At 45.0% G+C, this 25,170-nt stretch overlaps 3 protein-coding genes across 3 annotated transcripts in view; all 3 read left to right on the forward strand.

Annotated features, from left to right (window-relative positions):
- Nucleotides 1-12,126, forward strand: part of LOC306960421 (uncharacterized protein) — a gene marked incomplete at both ends in the record, with an annotated part of 68,009 nt that extends 55,883 nt beyond the window's left edge. The window contains 4 exons of the mRNA XM_079552852.1: nt 212-379; nt 450-623; nt 796-839; nt 11,597-12,126. Of these exons, the coding sequence (XP_079408978.1) occupies nt 212-379; nt 450-623; nt 796-839; nt 11,597-12,126 (916 nt within the window). The remainder of the gene's footprint in view (nt 1-211; nt 380-449; nt 624-795; nt 840-11,596) is intronic.
- Nucleotides 1-25,170, forward strand: part of LOC306960565 (protein NLRC3-like) — a gene marked incomplete at both ends in the record, with an annotated part of 303,489 nt that overhangs the window by 245,740 nt on the left and 32,579 nt on the right. The gene's annotated exons all lie outside the window — the stretch shown is intronic.
- Nucleotides 1-25,170, forward strand: part of LOC306960416 (protein NLRC3-like) — a gene marked incomplete at its 3' end in the record, with an annotated part of 232,902 nt that overhangs the window by 198,485 nt on the left and 9,247 nt on the right. The window contains exons 2-5 of the mRNA XM_079552848.1: nt 22,771-22,869; nt 22,942-23,005; nt 23,108-23,294; nt 23,362-25,132. Of these exons, the coding sequence (XP_079408974.1) occupies nt 22,771-22,869; nt 22,942-23,005; nt 23,108-23,294; nt 23,362-25,132 (2,121 nt within the window). The remainder of the gene's footprint in view (nt 1-22,770; nt 22,870-22,941; nt 23,006-23,107; nt 23,295-23,361; nt 25,133-25,170) is intronic.

A 25,170-nucleotide genomic window follows, 5' to 3' on the forward strand; every position in this document is an offset into this window, starting at 1 on the left:
CCCGGCAGTAAAAGCATTAAATTAACTGGCAAGTACTCAACATTATTCACTCAATTTACAATGTAGAAGCTTCTCTTTCTCTTCAGATTTAAAATGTGCACATCCTCTTTGACCAAACACCTGCAAAAGCCTAACAGCCTCTTTAAATCCAGTTCTTATTATTGTGTTTGTGTAACTTTGTGTCTTATTGTAAATGTTCCGTCTCCTCCAGACTCAGCGACTGTAACCTGTCAGAGAGCAGCTGTGAAGCTCTGTCCTCAGTCCTCAGCTCCTCTAGTCTGACAGTCCTGGACCTCAGTAAGAACGACCTGAAGGACTCAGGGCTGAAGATGTTGTCTGTTGGACTGAAGAGTCCTCACTGTAAACTGGAGCAGCTCAGGTCAGAGGGTTTACTCTTCATCTCTGTGAGTTTGTCATTTCTATGACTCTGTTTAACCCTGTGTGTTCAGACTGTCAGGGTGTCTGATCTCAGAGGAAGGCTGTGCTGCTCTGGCCTCAGCTCTGAGGTCCAACCCCTCCCATCTGACAGACCTGGACCTCAGCATCAACCATCCAGGATACACAGGAGTAAAGCTCCTGACTGCTCTACAGGAGGAGCCCCACTGCTCACTCTCCACTCTCAGGTGAGGACAGTTATTACAGAGTTATTACACAGTCATTACACAGTTATTACACAGTTATTACACAGTTATTACACAGTTATTACACAGTTATTACACAGTTATTACACAGTTATTACACAGTTATTACAGTCGACACAAACAAACTGTGGATCTGAGTCTGTGTCTGTTTCAGACTGAGTCCTGCTAGAGAACGATGGATGAACCCGATCTGCAGATGTAAGTCTGAGTCTTAAAGGTCCTATATCATGCAAAATCGACTTTTTGGAGCTTTTAGAGATGTTGTTTTAATATTTCCTTATCAAAACCCCCCCCAGAGTGGTTTGTGGCTTCATTCACGCAGTTCTCAGTAATCCTCCTGAATCCTGCTCTCTGAGCAGCTGCTCCGTCCTCTGCTGGAAAACCACTGAGTTGTGACACTCTGACCTTTTTCACGTCATAGTGTCAAACAGGAACAGCACAACTTCTGTAATTTAATGCCTTGTAGCCTGATTTTAATTTATAAACCAGCTTAAAAAAAAAAAAAGTAAAAAAAAAAAAAGGAAGCGCTTCCAGGTCAGGGCTGAAAACAAATGCAAAACAAACGCACCCTCTTAGCGTCTGAACAGACATCATGTTTGCACTGAAGGATGTGAAGATGGAGCTCTTTCTAACCTACTCTGGACACACCTGTTCTTTATTCTTACCTAACGATAATGTCACGGAGAAAAGTGTGTTTGGCTACGAGAGGTGCAGGACTTTATGCAACCTTCTAAAGAAGAGGTCACTCGCCAGAAGTTGGAATTTCTTTCCGGGATTCAGCGACTATCACCAGAATACTGTGTTTCTGTCTCTGATGGATGTTTGGTGAACCTTCGCCAAAGTGGATTAAAGGGCTCTTCATACTCCACAAGACGCAGGAACTTTGTTCTTGTTCTTGAGGCAAAAAGAACGAGAACAAAGTTCGTCTGGGCTCTGACATTTCATACTCCACAAGACGTGTTTCTGCCGAACTGCCACGCCCCCTTTTTTCCGCAGCCAAACAAACAAGGAATGACCGAAATAAAACGAGCTATTTGAGTTTAAACTATTATAAAATGTATCAGTCACGATATTGCAAACATTTTGAAGATTGACTTCATGTTAAGCCACATCTCCCGCTGGTTTATTATGTTAGAAAACGTTAACGTTAAAAGCTTACCTCCGTGTCACTCCATGTTGTTTGACGTCTGTGTAGCTCAGTCCGGGTTTTGTCCATCCAAGAACCTGTAGAGCATAAATTCCAGAGTATGTCAAAAAAAAAGTAAGTCTCTAGCCTATTCCTGTGCGGAGTTATGAATTTTTAAAGAATAACCAGAATGCTCATTCTAGCCACTAGGGGGCATAAAAAAAAAAAAAGGATCGAGTTCCACACGTGTCCAGCAGAGGGCACTGACATAATAAGAGCTCAGGATATGAACAACACATTATAAAGCCATGTGGTAAATGGACAGTCTGCCCCAGGGCGGCTGTGGCTTCAATAACAGTTTACCACCACCAAGTGAATGATAAATGACGACTGCACTTTCAGGAACTTGTGACACAGGCTTGTAAAGTGCAATACAAGTGTAAGACGTTGTCATTAATGAAGCTACAGTCAAGTTGGGGCTTTGATCAAATCACACCTTATTATAATTAATTTATTGGAAACATTGTCTCTATTATATGTGGCCCGCGACCCGCCGTGGGAGCTGAATTTCGGCCCATGACCCAAAATGAGTTTGACACCCCTGGTCTAAGGTTTACAAGCCTGGTTTTCCTCTGTCCACGAGCCTGAACCACTTTTTTCTTTATCGCTCGCCTCTTTCACGCAGGTAGCGCCAGGCTCTTCAGTTTCCTCTTCGTCCTCGCCCAAAGCGTCTGTGTGTTTCCCCAGGACTTTTTGGCATGTGCGGGTCCTTGTAATCCTTCAGCGAAGTATTTTACTGCTGCGAGCGGTCTCCGTTTTCCGCACCGGTGCTAGGACGTAAACATTGGATTCTCGCTTCCCGCTTCCGCCAAAATAACCCCGCCCACTAAAAATCCAGCCAATCACAGCCAGAGTTCTCGCTGCCTAGCTGAAATAGTTCTGCTGAGCTGATGCGTCAGCAAGACCTGCCGAACAGGAGCTGCCAGAACAAAATGACGTCTTGTGGAGAATAGGCCTTAACTTTTATAACCAACGCGAGTCCCTAATGTGATGGAGAGGCAGGACAGAGCGGTGGTGAGTCAAAACGCGTGTTAGCTTGTGTGTTAGCGTGTATGTTAGCGTGTGTGTTAGCTTATGTGTTAGCGTGTGTGTTAGTTTGTGTGTTAGCATGTGTGTTAGCTTGTGTGTTAGCTTATGTGTTAGCGTGTGTGTTAGCTTGTGTGTTAGCGTGTGTGCTAGTGTGCGTGTTAACTTATGTGTTAGCGTGTGTGTTAGCTTATGTGTTAGCTTGTGTGTTAGCATGTGTGTTAGCTTGTGTGTTAGCGTGTGTGTTAGCTTGTGTGTTAGCTTATGTGTTAGCGTGTGTGTGTTAGCTTGTGTGTTAGCGTGTGTATTAGCGTGTGTATTAGCGTGTGTGTTAGCTTGTGTGTTAGCTTGTGTTTTAGAGTATGTGTTGGCGTGTGTGTTAGCTTGTGTGTTAGCGTGTGTGCTAGTGTGCGTGTTAACTTATGTGTTAGCGTGTGTGTTAGCTTATGTGTTAGCTTGTGTGTTAGCATGTGTGTTAGCTTGTGTGTTAGCGTGTGTGTTAGCTTGTGTGTTAGCTTATGTGTTAGCGTGTGTGTGTTAGCTTGTGTGTTAGCGTGTGTATTAGCGTGTGTATTAGCGTGTGTGTTAGCTTGTGTGTTAGCTTGTGTTTTAGAGTATGTGTTGGCGTGTGTGTTAGCGTGTGTGTTAGCTTGTGTGTTAGCATGTGTGTTAGCGTGTGTTAGCGTGTGTGTTAGCGTGTGTGTTAGCTTGTGTGTTAGCTTATGTGTTAGCGTGTGTTAGCATGTGTGTTAGCGTGTGTGTTAGCTTATGTGTTAGCGTGTGTTAGCATGTGTGTTAGCATGTGTGTTAGCTTATGTGTTAGCGTGTGTGTTAGCGTGTGTGTTAGCTTTTGTGTTAGCTTGTGTGTTAGCTTGTGTGTAGAGCTTATGTGTTAGCGTGTGTGTTAGCTTTTGTGTTAGCTTGTGTTTTAGAGTATGTGTTGGCGTGTGTGTTAGCGTGTGTGCTAGCTTGTGTGTTAGCTTGTGTGTTAGTGTGTGTTAGCGTGTGTGTTAGCGTGTGTGTTAGCTTGTGTGTTAGCTTATGTGTTAGCGTGTGTTAGCATGTGTGTTAGCGTGTGTGTTAGCTTGTGTGTTAGCATGTGTGTTAGCTTGTGTGTTAGCTTGTGTGTTAGCTTATGTGTTAGCGTGTGTGTTAGCTTTTGTGTTAGCTTGTGTGTTAGCTTGTGTGTTAGCTTATGTGTTAGCGTGTGTGTTAGCTTGTGTGTTAGCATGTGTGTTAGCTTGTGTGTTAGCTTATGTGTTAGCGTGTGTGTTAGCTTGTGTGTTAGCGTGTGTGCTAGCGTGCGTGTTAACTTATGTGTTAGCGTGTGTGTTAGCTTATGTGTTAGCTTGTGTGTTAGCATGTGTGTTAGCTTGTGTGTTAGCGTGTGTGTTAGCTTGTGTGTTAGCTTATGTGTTAGCATGTGTGTTAGCTTGTGTGTTAGCGTGTGTATTAGCGTGTGTATTAGCGTGTGTGTTAGCTTGTGTGTTAGAGTATGTGTTGGCGTGTGTGTTAGCGTGTGTGTTAGCTTGTGTTTTAGAGTATGTGTTGGCGTGTGTGTTAGCGTGTGTGTTAGCTTGTGTGTTAGCTTGTGTGTTAGTGTGTGTTAGCGTGTGTGTTAGCGTGTGTGTTAGCTTGTGTGTTAGCTTATGTGTTAGCGTGTGTTAGCATGTGTGTTAGCGTGTGTGTTAGCTTATGTGTTAGCGTGTGTGTTAGCGTGTGTGTTAGCTTTTGTGTTAGCTTGTGTGTTAGCTTGTGTGTTAGCTTATGTGTTAGCGTGTGTGTTAGCTTTTGTGTTAGCTTGTGTGTTAGCTTGTGTGTTAGCTTATGTGTTAGCGTGTGTGTTAGCTTGTGTGTTAGCATGTGTGTTAGCTTGTGTGTTAGCTTATGTGTTAGCGTGTGTGTTAGCTTGTGTGTTAGCGTGTGTGCTAGTGTGCGTGTTAACTTAAGTGTTAGCGTGTGTGTTAGCTTATGTGTTAGCTTGTGTGTTAGCATGTGTGTTAGCTTGTGTGTTAGCGTGTGTGTTAGCTTGTGTGTTAGCTTATGTGTTAGCGTGTATGTTAGCTTGTGTGTTAGCGTGTGTATTAGCGTGTGTATTAGCGTGTGTGTTAGCTTGTGTGTTAGCATGTGTGTTAGCCTGTGTTAGCGTGTGTGTTAGCGTGTGTGTTAGCTTGTGTGTTAGCTTATGTGTTAGCGTGTGTTAGCATGTGTGTTAGCGTGTGTGTTAGCTTGTGTGTTAGTGTGTGTGTTAGCTTGTGTGTTAGCTTGTGTGTTAGCATGTGTGTTAGTTTGTGTGTTAGCGTGTGTGTTAGCTTGTGTGTTAGCTTTTGTGTTAGCGTGTGTGTTAGCATGTGTGTTGGCGTGTGTGTTAGTGTGTGTGTTAGCTTGTGTTTTAGAGTATGTGTTGGCGTGTGTGTTAGCGTGTGTGTTAGCTTGTGTGTTAGAGTATGTGTTGGCGTGTGTGTTAGCGTATGTGTTAGCATGTGTGTTAGCGTGTGTTAGCGTGTGTGTTAGCGAGTGTATTTGCGTGTGTGTTAGCGTGCGTGTTAGCGTGTGTGTTAGCTTGTGTGTTAGCTTATGTGTTAGCATGTGTTAGCTTGTGTGTTAGCGTGTGTGTTAGCGTGTGTAGTAGTGTGTGTGTTTGCGTGTGTGTTAGCTTATGTGTTAGCATGCGTTTTAGCCTCTGTGTTAGCTTGTGTGTTAGAGTATGTGTTGGCGTGTGTGTTAGCGTGTGTGTTAACATGTGTGTTAGCGTGTGTGTTAGCATGTGTGTTAGCGTGTGTGTTTGCGTGTGTGTTAGCGTGTGTGTTAGCTTGTGTGTTAGCGTGTGTGTTAGCTTGTGTATTAGCGTGTGTGTTAGCGTGTGTGTTAGCTTATGTGTTAGCTTATGTGTTAGCGTGCGTGTTGGCCTCTGTGTTAGCTTGTGTGTTAGCTTATGTGTTAGCGTGTGTGATAACGTATGTGTTAGCTTATGTGTTAGCATGCGTGTTAGCGTGTGTGTTAGCTCGTGTGTTAGCGTGTGTGTTAGCATGTGTGTTAGCTTGTGTGTTAGCGTGTGTGCTAGTGTGCGTGTTAGCTTGTGTGTTAGTGTGTGTGTTAGCTTGTGTGTTAGCTTATTTGTTAGCGTGCGTGTTAGCTTGTGTGTTAACGTGTGTGTTAGCGTGTGTGTTAGCTTGTGTGTTAGCTTATGTGTTAGCGTGTGTTTTAGCGTGTGTTTTAACGTGTGTGTTAGCGTGTGTGTTAGCGTGTGTGTTAGCGTGTGTGTTAGAGTATGTGTTAGCATGTGTGTTAGCATGTGTGTTAGTGTGCGTGCTAGCTTGTGTGTTAGCGTGTGTGTTAGCATGTGTGTTAGCTTGTGTGTTAGCGAGTGTTAGTGTGCGTGTTAGCTTGTGTGTTAGCTTTTGTGTTAGCTTTTGTGATAGCATGCGTGTTTGCGTGTGTGTTAGCTTGTGTGTTAGCGTGTGTGTTAGCGTGCGTGTTAGCATGTGTGTTAGCGTGTATGTTAGCGTGTGTGTTATCTTATGGGTTAACGTGCGTGTTAGCGTACGTGTTAGCATGTGTGTTACCATGTGTGTTAGCGTGTGTTAGCGTGTGTGTTAGCGTGTGTGTTAGCGTAAGTGTTAGCGTGTGTATTAGTGTGTGTGTTAGCATGTGTGTTAGCTTATATGTTAGCATGCGTGTTAGCCTCTGTGTTAGCTTGTGTGTTAGAGTATGTGTTGGCGTGTGTGTTAGCGTGTGTGTTGGCTTGTGTGTTAGCATGTGTGTTAGTGTGTGTGTTAGCATGTGTGTTAGCGTGTGTGTTTGCGTGTGTGTTAGCTTGTGTGTTAGCGTGTGTGTTAGCTTGTGTATTAGCGTGTGTGTTAGCGTGTGTGTTAGCTTATGTGTTAGCTTATGTGTTAGCTTGTGTGTTAGCGTGCGTGTTAGCCTCTGTGTTATCTTGTGTGTTAGAGTATGTGTTGGCATGTGTGTTGGCGTGTGTGTTAGCGTGTGTGTTAGCTTGTGTGTTAGCTTATGTGTTAGCGTGTGTTTTAGCGTGTGTTTTAACGTGTGTGTTAGCGTGTGTGTTAGCGTGTGTGTTAGCGTGTGTGTTAGAGTATGTGTTAGCATGTGTGTTAGCATGTGTGTTAGTGTGCGTGTTAGCTTGTGTGTTAGCGTGTGTGTTAGCATGTGTGTTAGCTTGTGTGTTAGCGAGTGTTAGTGTGCGTGTTAGCTTGTGTGTTAGCTTTTGTGTTAGCTTATGTGATAGCATGCTTGTTAGCTTGTGTGTTAACGTGTGTGTTAGCGTGTGTGTTAGCTTGTGTGTTAGCTTATGTGTTAGCGTGTGTTTTAGCGTGTGTTTTAACGTGTGTGTTAGCATGTGTGTTAGCGTGTGTGTTAGAGTATGTGTTAGCATATTTGTTAGCATGTGTTTTAGTGTGTGTGTTAGCATGTGTGTTAGCTTGTGTGTTAGCGAGTGTTAGTGTGCGTGTTAGCTTGTGTGTTAGCTTTTGTGTTAGCTTATGTGATAGCATGCGTGTTAGCGTGTGTGTTAGCTTGTGTGTTAGCGTCTGTGTTAGCGTGTGTGTTAGCGTGTGTGTTAGCTTGTGTGTTAGCGAGTGTTAGTGTGCGTGTTAGCTTGTGTCTTAGCTTTTGTGTTAGCTTATGTGATAGCATGCGTGTTAGCGTGTGTGTTAGCTTGTGTGTTAGCGAGTGTTAGTGTGCGTGTTAGCTTGTGTGTTAGCTTTTGTGTTAGCTTATGTGATAGCATGCGTGTTAGCGTGTGTGTTAGCTTGTGTGTTAGCGTCTGTGTTAGCGTGCGTGTTAGCGTGTGTGTTAGCGTGTATGTTAGCGTGTGTGTTAGCTTATGGGTTAACGTGCGTGTTAGCGTACGTGTTAGCATGTGTGTTACCATATGTGTTAGCGTGTGTTAGCGTGTGTGTTAGCGTGTGTGTTAGTGTGTGTGTTAGCGTGTGTGTTAGCATGTGTGTTAGCTTGTGTGTTAGCGTGCATGTTAGCGTGCGTGTTAGCGTGCGTGTTAGCGTGCGTGTTAGCTTGTGTGTTAGCGTGTTCATTAGCTTTTGTGTTAGCGTGTGTTTTAACGTGTGTGTTAGCGTGTGTGTTAGCGTGCGTGTTAGCGTGCATGTTAGCGTACGTGTTAGCGTGTGTGTTAGCATGTGTGTTCCATGTGTGTTCTGTATTGTGAAGTAACTTCACTCCTTGGAGAGACCGCCCCCTCTCTCCGAGTGGATCTGAATCAAAGCGTCTTGTCTTCCGGGTTTGCAAAATACCCCCAGAAAATACTTTTATGTCTCACAAAAAAATAGTTCTCCATAGCAGTAGAGGTACAATGTATCATATAAATGCCTATATTTTACTTTGGGATGGCTAAAATAGCAGGATACAGATGCTTTAATATACTTTTATAATGTTGGTTGTTCTGAGAAGATTTGCTGTTTCTCTCGTGTCGACAGCTGCGATATTGACGTCAGGAGAGTTTGAGCTGTTTTCACTCAAACCTTTAGAACTGAGACCTTCATTATTATTCTGGAGAAAGTTCATGTAACCCTGTGTTCATCCTGTGTTCATTTTGAACTTTTTTTTAAATTTCCTGACATTTTGTCTGTGTTGCAGCTTGAGAGGTGGATTTCTGCAGAAAACGTTCTTTTAAGCAACATTTTCAGAATCTCGTGTTTGTTTTTCTCTCATGTCTTTTATTTGGTAGATCTGCATTTCCCTGTCGCCCCCTAGTGTACAAAAATGTACACGCCTAAAAACAGCCAAAACATCTGCATTTGCAATATGTTTTTCCACTTTTTGCATAAATCACATGAACTACTTTAAACTTTTCCAAAACTTCTAAACATGTAATAATGTTCTGGATTTTAACTTAAAATCACAGTTTCAAAACTTAAAGCTGCAAGAAAAAAACACAAAAGTGTGATTATATTTGTAATAATAAATTGTAGAGCTGAGGCTTTGTCTGTTTCCAGAGCCGTGTTTGTGTCACAGATGAAGTGAAATTCATTCATTTGGAAGAAAAGGAGTGAAATTTAACATTTTTATTGTATTTCATCAGATTGGAGCTCATTCCCATTGTCGGCACAGGAATAAAATCACTGTATTTTTTCTATTGAATATAATGGAAATAAGGCATTTCCAATGGATTTGACCCTGAAAACTTCTATGTTTAAAGCAGTACTAAGTAACTTATTTACATTAATAAACCCTCCCCGTAGTCCCTGTGGGGGTGATACAAGTGTTTATGGGATGATTGGAGGGTCTTTCATCGCCCCCTGGTGTCTCTGGCCAGAAAACCATGTTTGCAACTTGACTGCCACCGGTCCGGAGAAAGCAATACACACTAATGAAATCACGAAGAAGAAGCTAACATGCTAACGGGCAAAGCTAACTGCGGGCTAGCGTCACTTTAAACAGTATTTACAGCCAAGTTTGAGTGAAAAAAAATATTTCCATTGTATAATTGGATGCACAGTGACCCTCTCTCCCTTCACCTTTCCTGTCAGCGTAGTATTTACTCTCCAAGACAATTAATAAGTTAAAAAATCGTAACTTGCTACTACACCTGCAGTTGTGTTTATGGCCTCTAGGGGGAAGAGTTACTTAGTACTGCTTTAAAACTCACTGAAATACGGCATAAAATCACTTAATCTGTGACATCAGGGTTTAATTTGGAAGAAAATCAGTGAAATTTGACATTTTTACTGAATTTCATCAAATTCTTTTTTTCTGACAGTTGGTAAAGTCAGTGTTGTTTCATATTCTACAGTTTGTAAACTCTGTGTTCATGTGAGAACCAGAGCGTGGTGGGCGGAGCCTAAAATTATTTTTTGTTCATAAATAGTAATTATCATCTGAAAGTGACCTGAACACACAAAATAACCTGGACAAAGAGCTCAGTCTGGGTTTATTCTCTTGTTTCCTCAGGTTTACAAACCTGGGCCTCGTTTTCAACAGAGACTTTTCTGCTTCTAAACTAACCCCTGATTGTGACGCTCCCACTGAGCTGTTTCTTCACACTCAACATTATTGTCGATAAATCACTTGTTAATATAAATAATATTCATATATTTTATATAAAACATAAAGACAAACAAATCCTGTAGTTTCCCCTGGGCCACAGCTTCAGTATAAACTGACTGTAAACACATGCATCTGTTACAATGTTAGAAAAGTGGAAAGTTCTGAAATGCAGTGAAAATGTCAAATTCAACTCATTTTCTTCCAAATGAAACACTGACATCACAGATATGAGACCTTTTTCCTGTATTACAGTGAGATTTAAAATGTGAAGTTTGATGTGAGAAAAGTCCAGGTTCTGCCATGGCTCCATTATATCCTAATGGGAAAATAACATGATTTCATTCATCTGGACGACAGGAACAAGGTCCAAACTGAAGAAATACAGGACAAATGTCAAACCTGACTCTTGTTCTGCAAAATGAAATGATCAAATATATGACTTTTATACGGCGCCAGGGGAGCAAAGACAAAGGAAGTCATGAATGTTTTTATAATGAACAACTGGACATAAAGAATCGTCCACGACAGAAAAACTGCAAATGCTTCAAATCCATTTTTTGCTGATCTTTGACACGTCCAAGGCTCTAAACACCACATCAGTCCCAGCTCTGAACTCTTCATTATTATAAAGAGAAGCAGGTTTTTATGTTGTTTGTGACAAACTTCAAAGGTTTGGTTTGAATCTGGCAAATAAAGGGTTAAAACTCCCAAATAAATCACATGTTTGGGAGTTTTGAGAAGGTGAGAAGTGATTCCTGAGATTCTGTCCATTTGTGTACACTAGGGGGCGACAGAAAGAAAACTGAAGCCCCGCCCACTGTCACACAGCCCCGCCCACTGTCACACAGCCCCGCCCACTGTCACACATCCCCGCCCACTGTCACACAGCCCCGCCCATTGTCACACAGCCCCGCCCCCCATCAGGCCTCCTGCTGAGGAGCTTTGGATCATCTTTAAACTCCAGATGAATTTCCCGACGTGCTCCACTCTGTGAAAGAGCTTTACTGATGATCATTAAAGCTGAAACTCTGAGTCATGAACCACAGAGACGTGTTTAATGAGCCACGTCACAGTCACTTTGTTTCAACACGTTTGAACTTGAAGACAGTTGTCTGAGAATTAGAACAAAAAATAAATGTATTATTTATAAAAGAAACAAGTCTTTAAATATTCTTAAATCAGTAATTTACAGGAACTAAACTAAAGTTACACCTTCATGAGTCTGAGACGTGTTTTGTTCCTGATAAACCACTTTCTAAGAGTTTAAATGTAAATGTTCATTATGTTTCTTTATCTGTGACAGCGCGACACAAACAAGAATTCAAGTTTTAATACGAAAGAAAATGTTTGTTAAATGTGACTTCAGAACATTCCAGGTTATGTGTGGCTACGTCACAAGAGAAACTAAACTGAAACATAAATAAATGAGCTCAGCTTCACTCAGACGATCCTGTGAAGCCTTTGGAACAGAAGCATTTTTGCAGAAACAATAATTAAAGCTCCTGTTTTATTCTATTGTCGGGGTGAAATGTTACAAACTGTGGCTTAAAAATGTGCAGTTTCCTCATTTTTTTTATTTTTAAGTGAAACAATAATTAAATCGATCATGTATTTGTTGATATATTTATATTTGAATCTTTGAGTCCATTTCAAATCAATATAAATGTCGTTCTCCTCTAAAGAGTGAACAGGGACTAACTGCTGCTGTGTTTTCTCTCTTCAGATTTCACTGAACTCTCTCTGGATCCAAACACAGCTCACAGGAACCTCAAACTGTCTTACAACAACAAGACGGCCACATATGTGAGAGAAGATCAGCCGTATCCAGATCATCAGGACAGATTTGAGGACTGGGAACAGGTTCTGTGTGACTCTGGTCTGACTGGGCGCTGTTACTGGGAGGTCCAGTGGAGAGGATGGGTTTATATATCAGTATCTTACAGAAGAATCAGGAGGAAAGGAGGAGTTTATGACAGTTTGTTTGGACGCAATGATCAGTCCTGGAGTCTGTCCTGCTCCTATAATGGTTTCTCTGTTTTGCATAAAAACAAACGAACCCGCCTCCCTCAGCCCGACTTCTCCTCTGGGACAGTAGGGGTGTATGTGGACTGTGCTGCTGGCTCTCTGTCCTTCTACACAGTCTCCTCTAAGAAACTGATCCACCTCCACACCTTCAACACCACCTTCACTCACACCCTGATCCCTGGGTTTAGGCTCTGTGATTACGACTCCTCAGTTTCTCTGTCAGACTGAGGATCAGAGTCTCAATTATACAGATGAGTTTCAGTCACATGACCTTTTCCTGACATTCCTTTCCCAGTTCATTGATTAAACAAAGTAAATCATTAGAGATGTTGGAAAATCTCCTTCAGATAAATAAATAAAATAACTAAACCGTATGAAGGGAAACTCTTGGTCACGTCTTTGTCTTTTTCTAAATCCTGTTGTTCCAGAATCCTGAGTTCAACATCTGTCATTAAAACGACTCAATAAATGAATTAATAACATTGATTTAAATATGTGACCAATGCAAAGTGGATTTATTATTCATCATTTTTTATTCATTTAACAATAAACTCGTCACTTCTATCACCGTGTCGTTCATTTTTAAGTTACAAATTCCCTGATTTTTGTCTTTAAGGTCATTCTTCAAACTCCTCAGGTGATTCTCGTCTCATGTGAATCGACGAGTCGGAGGAAACATTTTAAACGGTTTCCAAACCAGTCCCTCCAGGATTTTGCGATGTTGCGATCGCAACTATTAACGCAACATCAACCAAACTCTCGCAACTTTTCCGCAACTATTCCAATAATCCACAATTTCCTTCACTACTTTTCCTTAACTCCGCAATTTATGGGCAACAAAAGTGAGTTTCTGATCATTTAAATATATTTTACTTCACCTCCTCTCACTCACCTGGGCCTGAAGTTCCGCCTCCTCTCACTCGCCTGGGCCTGAATCTCGTGAAATCCTGGAAGGACTGCCAGACCAACCATGTTAGGTCAATGGGAAATGAGTCAAACTGCTCTGGAACTTTACCTTTATATATGTCACTTCCTGTCAGCAGCTTCAAAAATCTAATTAAAATAACTTTTCTGCCCAACATTTCTTCATTCAAATCACTGCTTCACTGAACTGATAATGAAGTGACTGATTTTATTCTTGTAAATAAGTCATATTTTCAGAAGAATCAAACCTGTCATGTGACCTTTAATGGACAAAAGTAGAATCTGGAAACATCCGTGTTTCACCTGCAGCGTCTGGCCTTAAATGAAACCTTTTCTTTTCCACCTTTGAGGCGAGCGGTTCACACCTGATTTGGCCTCCATTACCCTCAACACAGGGGGTCGGGTCCTGTTGACGTCACATTAATCCTGTAATGTTTCCATGACGTTACTCGAGTACAAATGTAGCTCCTCCCACTTGTGCCTCTTTCAAACACATGAGTTTAATCACTGACTGTGGAGTCACGTGAGGCGGAGCTGCTCTTTGCTCCTGGTCGGGCAGGTTCCACAGCATTTCTGCACACTGTCTGCTGTATGAGCCTCTCCTCCTGTCACCTGTCTGCAGCCCCGCCCACCTGGACTCAAGCCCCGCCCACCTGGACCGCAGCCAATCCAGGTGCGGCTCTGAGTCGCTCCAGGAAGAAACGCACAAACCAGTCTCTCCGTCAGACGCACTTTTCTCTGGGACACGGTGGACTCTGTGGATCCGCTCAGGTTCGACTGCTCTCATCATATTGGGATAGACCTGGTTTAGTCCTGGTTTAGTCTTTAGTCTGAGTCTTTCTTACTTTATTTCCTTGTTCTTGGCCTTTGCTGGTCTAAAGTCTGATTTATTGACTCTTTAATCAGATCTAAAATGCTCAGTTTCATGTTTATTATTTTAGCTGAGTCATGTTTATCACTATTTTCTAATCAAACTATAGTTGTAATCTCTGTAGCTGTAATACTGACGTGTGGCTGTAGATGGCACTGTGGTCTTTGCTGTGGGGCTAGTTTCTCTTCATTTGACGTAAACACTGGTCTCTCAAATATAAAAATGATCATTGACGTTTTTATTTGATATGTTACAGTCATTGCCTTGTCATAGTCTGGAATGACTCATGTCCTTTAGGAAAAGTCTCAACATCAACATTCATTTCTAGATTTCTGTAGGTTTTTGTTGTAAATCGCTGTGATGCCAAGAGTTAAACAAGTGTTTCCACAAAGGCCGACGTCTCACTTTACAGAAGCTGACTTTACTGTTAAAGCAGAGGGTCTCCGTCTGGTTCCACTGGAAAATAACTGGTGTCAATAAAAGTATGTGAGTCGCTAAGGCTGAGGTTACTCCAACGACGCGCTGGTCCCTTTGCAGAGATTTTCAGCCTCAGGGTAATTCTCCTTCCCTCATCACTGTCTGCTGTATGAGCCTCTTCTCCTGTCACCTGTCTGCAGCCCCGCCCACCTGGACTCAAGCCCCACCAACCTGGACTGCAGCCAATCCAGGTGCGGCTCTGAGTCACTCCAGGAAGAAACGCACAAACCGGTCTCTCCGTCAGACGCACTTAGTCAAATAGTCAGTGACATTTTTAACATTAAAGCCGCAAGCAGCGATGGAGGCCCTCGCCCCTGGGGCACTTCCCCCCTTGCAACTGCCCACGCTCGCTCTCGTCCCTTGCGACCACACCCGTTTCTTCGCCCTAAGTCAACAAACAAAAACAAAAAACAAGAGTCAAGGTCAGAATTGATCCAGCAGTCTCATTGTTGGGAGCCCAATACTCAACCTATGATGCTACACAGGCACAGAAAATGTACCAGCCGAACTGACGAATATCTGTGAAACGCCCCGCGCTCATGTGTTTTAGGCTTTGATAATGTGTCCAGTGGCCCATGTAAAAGGAGAAAGTATTAGAAAAGTGTCAAGGCTGTGTTTGGACGAGCACCTGAGACGACCACGCTATCACTGAGCCACCATGAGCAATGTTCCCGAGTCCAAAAGAAAAAGAAAAAAAAAGTTAAGGTTGGGATGGATCCAGCCGTCTTATGGATGGGAACCCAGCACTCTACCAATTGAGCTTCAAAGAGTGAATGACACAGCCGATTTTACATTAATCTTAAGAAAGACCGCACTTGTGTATTTGCAGAAAATGGAGTTACAGTTTAGGCAATAATACATTTAAACATTTTGAAATTAGGGTAAATTCCCCTGGTCGCCCAAAGATTTGTTGAGAGGGTGCTCCAACCCCGCAGCACCCTCGATATTGAAGCAATATTTGGTTGAGACCCATATAGTACGAGGAACACACAGAGAGGCGGACAGGAAACAGCCAAACTGAACTTCCTGTGATTGTACAGTCCAAAAAAGATGAATTTGGAGCGAAACACGTCAAAATTAAAGCTTCTTCTTTCGATGACAGAGGGGTAGTATAAATACGTACGAGTCTACAACTGTGGCTTTTGTGAAGAACGGGGGAAATAAGCGAATTTAACAAATTTCAGGACAAACTTTGACAGAGGCCAACATCCTGCCAGGCTACGAACTCTGGCTATTTTCACAGAGGATGGGTGGGCCACTTACAAGCCACTTGAAAGGCCAGTTGAAAGTGAAAATGGCCGCCTCCCTGTGCATCCGGGCGTGGCGCTCCAATTCAGTTTTTGGTTTGCCCTGATGTTCCCTTTGACTGTGGCGAAGGGTTTGGGTGGAGCCATTTTGTTGTGGGCGTGGCCAAATAGTCTATTCCCATAAATTTTCAAGCCACCACAATGACTCTGCCAAATTTGGTGAGTTTTCAGCTACATTTCTTAGAGACAAACACGACATAAAGCCAAAAACTAATTCACTGTCAGACTTGTTTATACAGAGATAAGCTTAAACATGAACTTATTTAAAGAGATGATTCTGTAAAATAAATCAAACTGTGTCTGTCTTTGTTTGAAATGATCACACAGGCCTCACATCCTTCACCAAAACCAGTTCAAATGGAGGAAAACACAAAGAAGCATCAAAAATGCAGCTTTTAGAAATGTTTTACACATTTATTCAAAATAAATAGTGCTGGGACTCGATTAAAATGTTATATGGAGTTAATTATGGCCTTTGTATTTAATTAAGTACATTTATGTGGGGTTTGTGTTTATTGTTTTGCTCTTTTCACTTTGTCATTATGGAATATTGTGTGTAGATGATGAAAAACAAATGAAATCAAATGCAGAATTCTAGACATAGTTCAGTTTATGGTTTTCTTCATTAATCACCTTTTGCTTCTATCTGTAATAATCGAAACCTCTGAAACATAAGAGTTGACAAAGTGAGCTCTGCTGTGATGTTCTGCAGGTTTCTGAACATGGATCTGAGAGACCACAGAGCAGACGGAGCTCCTCCCTCTAAAACCACTGACTCTCCCAAAGCTCAGAGGTGAGAGCTCTATATCTTCAGTGATGCATCATTTCAGAACATATCAGTCAGAACATCATCATAAAGTCAATCCAGAAACAGCCAAACCCTCAGCCAGACGACTTTACTCAAGTCCTAAGGTCTGGGGTTAATATAGTCCATCATCAACATGTGACTTTAGATTCATCTCACACACAACTACTGCCTGGACCTTCTCTGATGAAGGCTCAGTGTGGACCTCAGGGATCTTCACTGTGTGTCAGAGCAGAGTCAGAACATCCTCCATCTGAACCTGGTCCTCCATGTGAGTCCCTCAGGAGCCACCAGGAACATCCTCCATATGAACCTGGTCCTCCATGTGAGTCCCTCAGGAGCCACCAGGAACATCCTCCATCTGAACCTGGTCCTCCATGTGAGTCCCTCAGGAGCGATCGGTCTATGGACAAACCAATGGAATTCAAGACAAAGATGTGAGTTTCTGTTTATGATGGAATATAAAGGTTTATGTTTAAAGCAGTTTGTGACGTATAACCAAAGGTTGTGCAGCTTTTATTGGAACATGACAGTAAAATAGTATTTAGGAAATAAAGGTTATAAGCTGTTTGTTTAAAGGGCCTATACATGAGTTTCCAATGATGTCATAGTTAAGGCGGCCATTTTGAGACTGAAGTAAATGATGCTGAACGACCACATGTAACAATGGGCCTCATTCATGACACGTTCTTACTTACACATTTGTTCTTAGGAAGTTTTTGACTTTCACAAAATGTGTTTTAGATTAATGTTTCTTTGTGAGAACAAATCCTTTATAATTCAACAGGACGACTCTTAAACAAATCTCTAGGTCTGTTCATGGAGATTTGTTCTGTTCTCTTACGTCAGAAGAAAAGGAAAAAGCTTTAGTGATGTAAAGGTCATAATCATTTTGTAATGAGACCCAAACATTTGTGTGGGTGCTTGAGTGCGGGGCTCCTATGGCTGAGTTAAAGTGATTTTTGGTTGGTTTACTGGTTTATTGGTTTATTTGGTCGGGACAGTGCAAGTTAATGAACAAGCCACACCGGATTGTAGCCTTGGGCTAATTTCCATCCGTCACTCCCCATGTGCACTCTCACACACAATGAGCAGGCGCCTCCTCAACGCCTCCTGGACACAAGGGGTGAAGGTGCAAAGCACATTGATCTACTCGGAAAGTCTCAGTTCACTTGTGCATGTTTTTAGTGGTAGGGGAAACCGGAGTACCCGGAGGAAACCTATGCAGACACGGGGAGAACATGCAAACTCCACAGAAAGGCCCCGTCCAGGTGGAAATCGAACCCGGGACCTTCTAGCTGTGACGCACGAGCACGAACCACTGTAAAACATGTGGTTATGTTTATGTAAACCAGTGTTGTTTTCGTCAACGAAGACGATAACGATATCTTTTCGTTGACGCCCCTTTTTTTTAATGACGCAACGATGACGAGCTAAAATGAGCTCTTTGGGGACGAGAACCTGACGAGACGTTTACGAGTTTACGTCAATGAGACGAGACGAGACAAAAATGGGAGAAAGTTTTTCGTCAGATCGTTCACAAACAGAGTTTGTGCGCGGAGTGAGACAACACACGGTAAACGTGACCCGGAGCGGCGCCGCGCTGCTCATGATGCGCCTCTCTCTCTCCCTCTCTCTCTCTCTCTCTCTCTCTCTCTCTCTCTCCGCGTGGCGTGCGGTCACTGCTCGCGTACATCCTCCTCGGAGCGTCTGACGTCCAGGTCACAGGGACTTTATTGTTTCTCAGGACAGTTTTCAATACCGTGGCGTATGAACGCAGAAAGCACGTTGATGTAGGCTACGTATGTGCACACAGCGCTGTTGGTAAAAAAAAAAAAAAAAATTCGAAGTGATCAGAGGACGAGGAGAGCGGGCGCTTTTGGGAAAAGTGGTCGGCCGACCACTTCTGCCAGTGCCTATCGTGGTGTCATCTGTTTGTCAAAAGCTATAGAAGCTATTATTTATCCCAATTTCCAAGACTTATCAAAATTAATTATCACTTCTTATAATGAAACAGACGAAAACTTGACAAAAACCTTTTTAATTTTCGTCTGACTAAAACGTGACTAAAACGATCACATTTTGAAATGACTAAAATGTGACTAAACCTAAATGCATTTTCGTCCAAAGGACTAAGACTAAGACTAAAACTAAAAGGGCTGCCAAAAACAACACTGATGTAAACACACATGTGGTTATGTTTATGTAAACACACATGTGGTTATGTTTATGTAAACAAACATGTGGTTATGTTTATGTAAACACACATGTGGTTATGTTTATGGAAACAAACATGTGGTTATGTTTATGTAAACACACATGTGGTTATGTTTATGGAAACAAACATGTGGTTATGTTTATGTAAACACACATGTGGTTATGTTTATGTAAACACACATGTGGTTATGTTTATGTAAACACACATGTGGTTATGTTTATGTAAACACACATGTGGTTATGTTTATGTAAACAAACATGTGGCTATGTTTATGTAAACAAACATGTGGTTATGTTTATGTAAACAAACATGTGGTTATGTTTATGTAAACACACATGTGGTTATGTTTATGTAAACAAACATGTGGTTATGTTTATGGAAACACACATGTGGTTATGTTTATGTAAACACACATGTGGTTATGTTTATGGAAACATCCATCCATCCATTTTCTTCCGCTTTATCCGGGGCCGGGTCGCGGGGGCAGCAGTCTCAGCAGAGATGCCCAAACTTCCCGGTCCACACACACTTCCTCCAGCTGTTCTGGGGGGACCCCGAGGCGACACATGGCCAGCTCGGAGACATAGTCCCACCAGCGTGTCCTGGGTCTTCCACGAGGCCTTGTCCCACTAGGACATGCCTGGAACACCTCCCGCGGGAGGCGACCAGGAGGCATCCGGAACAGATGCCCGAACCACCTCAGCTGGCTCCTTTTGACGTGAAGGAAACTCATTTCGGCCGCTTGTATTCGCGATCTTGTCCTTTCGGTCATGACCCAAATCTCATGACCATAGGTGAGGGTGGGAACGTAGATCGATCGGTAAATCGAGAGCTTTGCCCTGACTCAGCTCCCTCTTCACCACGACAGACCGATACAGCGACCGCATCACTGCTGACGCCGCACCGATCCGTCTATCGATCTCACGCTCCATCCGTCCCTCACTCGTGAACAAGACCCCGAGATACTTGAACTCGTCCACTTGAGGTAAGGACTCCCCACCGACCTGTAGAGGGGAAGCCACCTTTTTCCGGTGGAGAACCATGGCCTCGGATTTGGACGTGCTGATCCCCATCCCGGCCGATACACACTCGGCTGCAAACCGCCCCAGAGCAGCTGAAGGTCCTGGTTCGTTGAAGCCATCAGAACAACATCATCCGCTAACAGCAGAGATGAGATCCTGAGGCTCCCAAACCGGACACCCTCCGGCCCCTGGCTGCGCCTAGAAATTCTGTCCATAAAAGTAATGAACAGAACCGGTGACAAATGGCAGCCCTGGCGGAGACCAACACGCACCGGGAACAGGTCTGACTTACTGCCGGCAATGCGAACCAAGCTCCTGATGCTCATACAGGGAACGGACAGCCCTTAGCAGAGGGCCCCGGACCCCATACTCCCGGAGCACCCCCCACAGGGCACCACGAGGGACACGGTCGAACGCTTTCTCCAAGCCCACAAAACACATGTGGACTGGTTGGGCGAACTCCCACGAACCCTCAAGCACCCGACGGAGGGTATAGAGCTGGTCCAGTGTGCCACGACCAGGACGAAAACCGCATTGTTCCTCCTGGATCCAAGGTTCGACTATCGGCCGGATCCTCCTCTCCAGCACCCTGGAGTAGACCTTACCAGGGAGGCTAAGGAGGGTGATCCCTCTGTAATTGGAACACACCCTCCGATCCCCCTTCTTAAAGAGAGGGACCACCACCCCGGTCTGCCAATCCAGGGGCACTGTCCCCGACCGCCACACGATGTTGCAGAGACGTGTCAGACGTGTCCTACAACATCCAGAGACTTAAGGTACTCAGGGCGAATCTCATCCACCCCCGGAGCCTTGCCACCGAGGAGCTTTCTCACCACCTCGGTGACTTCAGCCCCGGTGATGGGCGAGCCCACCTCCGAGTCCCCAGCCTCTGCTTCCTCATTGGAAGACGTGACGACGGGATTGAGGAGGTCCTCGAAGTACTCCTTCCACCACCCGACGACATCCCCAGTTGAGGTCAGCAGCCCCCCACCCGCACTGTAAACAGTGTTGGTGAAGCACTGCTTCCCCCTCCTGAGGCGCCGGATGGTTTGCCAGAATCTCTTCGAGGCCGACCGATAGTCTTCCTCCATGACTTCTCTGAACTCCTCCCAGACACGAGTTTTTGCCTCTGTGACCGCACGAGCTGCAGCACGCTTGGCCTGCCGGTACCTCTCAGCTCGGAGTCCCACAAGCCAACAAGGCCAGGTAGGACTCCTTCTTCAGCTTGACGGCATCCCTTACTTCCGGGCGCCACCACCGGGTTCGGGGATTGCCGCCGCGACATGCACCAGAGACCTTACGGCCACAACTGCGAGCAGCCACATCGACAATGGAGGAGGAGAACAGGGTCCACTCGGACTCCATGTCCCCAGCCTCCCTCGGAATCTGGGTGAAGCTCTTCCGGAGGTGGGAGTTGAAGACCCCACTGACAGAGGGATCCGCCAGACGTTCCCAGCAGACCCTCACAACACGCTTGGGCCTGCCAGGTCTGACCGGCTTCCTCCCCTGCCAGCGGATCCAGCTCACCACCAGGTGGTGATCGGTTGACAGCTCCGCCCCTCTCTTTACCCGAGTGTCCGAGACACGCGGCCGGAGGTCAGACGACACAACTACAAAGTCGATCATCGACCTCCTGCCTAGGGTGTCCTGGTGCCACGTGCACTTATTGACACCCTTGTGCTCGAACATGGTGTTCGTTATGGACAAACCGTGACTAGCACAGAAGTCCAATAACAGAACACCACTCGGGTTCAGATCGGGGAGGCCGTTCCTCCCAATCACTCCCTCCCAGGTCTCACTGTCGTTACCCACGTGGGCGTTGAAGTCCCCCAGCAGAACAATGGAGTCCCCAGTCGGAGCACTATCTAGTACCCCTCCCAGGGACTCCAAGAAGGCCGGGTACTCTGCACCGATGTTGGGCCCGTAGGCCGAGACAACGGTGAGAGACCTGTCCCCGACCCGAAGGCGTAGGGACGCGACCCTCTCGTCCACCGGGGTGAACTCCAACACGTGACGGCTGAGCTGGGGGGATATGAGCAAACCCACCCCAGCCCGTCGCCTCTCCCCGCGGGCAACTCCAGAAAAATGGAGAGTCCAGCCTCTCTCCAGGAGTTGGGGTCTGGAACCCAAGCTGTGCGTGGAGGTGAGCCCGACTATATCTAGCCGGTATCTCTCAACCTCTAAACACACATGTGGTTATGTTTATGTAAACAAACATATGGTTATGTTTATGTAAACACACATGTGGTTATGTTTATGTAAACACACATGTGGTTATGTTTATACAAACAAACATGTGGTTATGTTTATACAAACATGTGGTTATGTTTATGTAAACAGCATTTAGCATTCTCCCACAGTTAGCCTTTAGCATTCTACCACAGTTAGCCTATAGCATTCTCCCACAGTTAGCCTTTAGCATTCTACCACAGTTAGCCTTTAGCATTCTACCACAGTTATCCTTTAGCATTCTACCACAGTTAGCCTTTAGCATTCTCCCACAGTTAGCCTTTAGCATTCTACCACAGTTAGCCTTTAGCATTCTACCACAGTTAGCCTTTACCATTCTACCACAGTTATCCTTTAGCCTCTGCTCTGACCTCTGTCACAGATTGTGTCAAGGCGAGATGTTCAGAGTTTGGTTCCTTCTCTTGAGGAGGTTTGTCTGACCTGTAGCTCAGCAGCTGGAGCTGATGTTCACAGATGTTCTCCAGGGCTTTGTGCTCTAAGTGCTGTCAGTAACTCATCATCTCTGCTCATCGACATCAGCGGCTGATTTAAAGCAGACGCAGAGTTTGAAATCATATTGGGCGACAAAGTGGGTTCGATTCTCACCTGGCCGGGGCATTTCTCTGGAGTTGGCATGTTCTCCACATGTCTGCTTAAGTTTCCTCTGCTGTCCCCGACCACTAAAACATGTACAATAGGCCAGGATGAAGGTGTGTTTGAGAGTGTGAGCATGGATCAACGGATGCAAATTAACCCAAGGCTACAATCAAAAGTAGTGTGTTCATTAACATGCACTGTCCTGACCAAATAAGCCAATAAATAAATACACACAGGTCTCTGAAATGGGCCAAAACAACAGAAGTCACGTGACTGAAAGGCACCTATGGTTTAAAATTGGAGCGTTGTTGATTCCTGCTCTCCAGCTGAAATTATGACATCATCAAATACTAGCTAACGTAAATGATTATTTTGTAAAAGCCTCGTGATAAAGAACAGTTTTGTGTTTAATTCTGTCTCAGGACACTCCAGAAACATCCTCCGTCTGACCCTGGTCCCGTCTGTGAGTCGCTCTGCAGTGACTGGTCCATGGGTCATCCACATAACTTTTCCTCAGAGCCGTGAGTTTCCCTGATGTTGTGGATGATAAAGTCATGGACAGATGTGAGTTCTCTGTTGTGTCTCTGTCACAGAGTGGAGCAGGCTCCAGAGCTCCGAGCTCAGCAACATCACACTCAGCTGGACTCCATATTTAAGGTGTGTCCTTCACTGAAGTTTGGAGATGTTCAGATGAATGGACTTGTTTCACACAGATCTGACACTGACTGCATTTGTGTTGTTTCTAATGTGTCTGTGCAGCTTCTGGAGGAGGACATCTTCACTTTTGTCCAGAAGGAGCTGAAGAAGCTCCACAAGGTTCTGAGCACAGATTACCCAGAATGCTTAGAGCCTGATGAGGATGAGGATGGAGAGGCTTTTCTGAAGATCACTGTGAACTTCCTGAGGAGGAGGCAGCAGAAGGATCTGGCTGAGCATCTGTGGAGCAGTAGGTCCATTTCACTGAGTCATTTGATCTTCTCTGAGACTCAGTCTCTGTCTGTGTCTTCATTCAGGGAGATGTTCTGGAGTTCTTCAGCGTAAACTGAAGCGTGACCTGCAGCAGAAGTGTCAGTGTGTGTTTGAGGGCGTGGCTAAAGCAGGAAGCCCCACCCTCCTGCAGCAGATCTACACAGAGCTCTACATCACAGAGGGAGGGGCCTCAGAGGTCAACCAGGAACATGAGGTCAGACACATGGAAACCAGGAAAGCAGGCGGAGCAGAGACAGCCATCACATGTGAAGACATGTTTAAAGGCCCCGCGGACACAGAGGCGCCCGTCAGAACAGTGCTGACAAAGGGAGTGGCTGGCATCGGGAAAACACTGCTCACTCAGAAGTTCAGTCTGGACTGGGCTGAAGGCAAAGCCCACCAGGACGTCCAGCTGCTGTTCCCCTTCACTTTCAGAGCACTCAATGTGCTGAAGGACAGGAGCTTCAGCCTGGTGCAGCTGCTCCATCACTTCTTTAGAGGAACAGAAGAAGTGAGCAGCTTTGAAGATCTGCAGCTGCTCTTCATCTTTGACGGTCTGGACGAGTGCAGACTTCCTCTGGACTTCACCCAAACCAAGGCCCTGACGGAGCCCACAGAGAGTGCCTCAGTGGAGGAGCTGCTGGTGAACCTCATCAGGGGGAGCCTGCTCCCCTCCGCTCGCCTCTGGATAACCACACGCCCCGCGGCGGCCAATCAGATCCCTGCTGAGTGCGTCTCCATGGTGACAGAGGTGCGAGGGTTCAGCGACCCACAGAAGGAGCTGTACTTCAGGAACAGGTTCAGAGACGAGGCCCACACAATCATCTCCCACATCAAGACGTCCCGAAGCCTCCACATCATGTGCTTCATGCCAGTCTTCTGCTGGATCCTCTCCACAGTCCTGGAGCATGTGCTGAAGACCAGAGAGAGAGCAGAGCTGCCCAAGACCCTGACTCAGATGTACATCCACTTCCTGGTGGTTCAGGCCAAAGTCAAGAACATCAAGTATGAAGGAGGATCTGAGACAGACCCACACTGGAGTCCAGAGACCAGGGAGATGGTGCAGTCTCTGGGAAAACTGGCCTTTGAGCAGCTGCAGAAAGGAAACCTGATCTTCTACGAGAGTGACCTGAGCGAGTGTGGGCTGGACGCTGCAGCCGCCTCAGTGTACTCCGGAGTCTTCACACAGGTCTTTAGAGAGGAGCCAGGCCTGTACCAGGACAAGGTCTACTGCTTCATCCATCTGAGTGTGCAGGAGTTTCTGGCTGCTCTTCACGTCCACCAGACCTTCTTCAACACTGGAGTCAACCTGCTCTCAGAGAAAGCTTTATGGTCAAAGGTTTTTAGCAGTAAATCAGTGCAGTTCTATTGCTGTGTGGTGGACCAGGCCTTACAGAGTCCAAACGGACACCTGGACTTGTTCCTGCGCTTCCTCCTGGGTCTTTCACTGCAGACCAATCAGAGGCTTCTCCAAGGTCTGCTGACACAGACAGGAAGTTGGTCCCAGGCCAGTCAGAAAACAGCTAAGTACATCAAGCAGAAGCTGAGTGAGGAAGTGTCTGCAGAGAGAAGCATCAACCTGCTCCACTGTCTGAATGAACTGAATGATGGTTCTCTGGTGAAGCAGGTCCAACGGTACCTGAGATCAGGATGTCTGTCTGAAGGTGGACTGTCTCCTGCTCAGTGGTCAGCTCTGGCCTTCATCTTACTGTCATCAGAAGAAGATCTGGAGCAGTTTGAGCTGAAGAAATACTGTGCTTCAGAGGAGGCTCTGCTGAGGCTGCTGCCAGTGGTCAAAGCCTCCAACAAAGCGCTGTGAGTGAGGTCTATGTAAGTGTGAACCTTCTAAACTT

Source organism: Gobius niger, assembly GCF_951799975.1.
Source record: "Gobius niger genome assembly, chromosome: 3".
Classification (NCBI taxonomy): domain Eukaryota; kingdom Metazoa; phylum Chordata; class Actinopteri; order Gobiiformes; family Gobiidae; genus Gobius; species Gobius niger.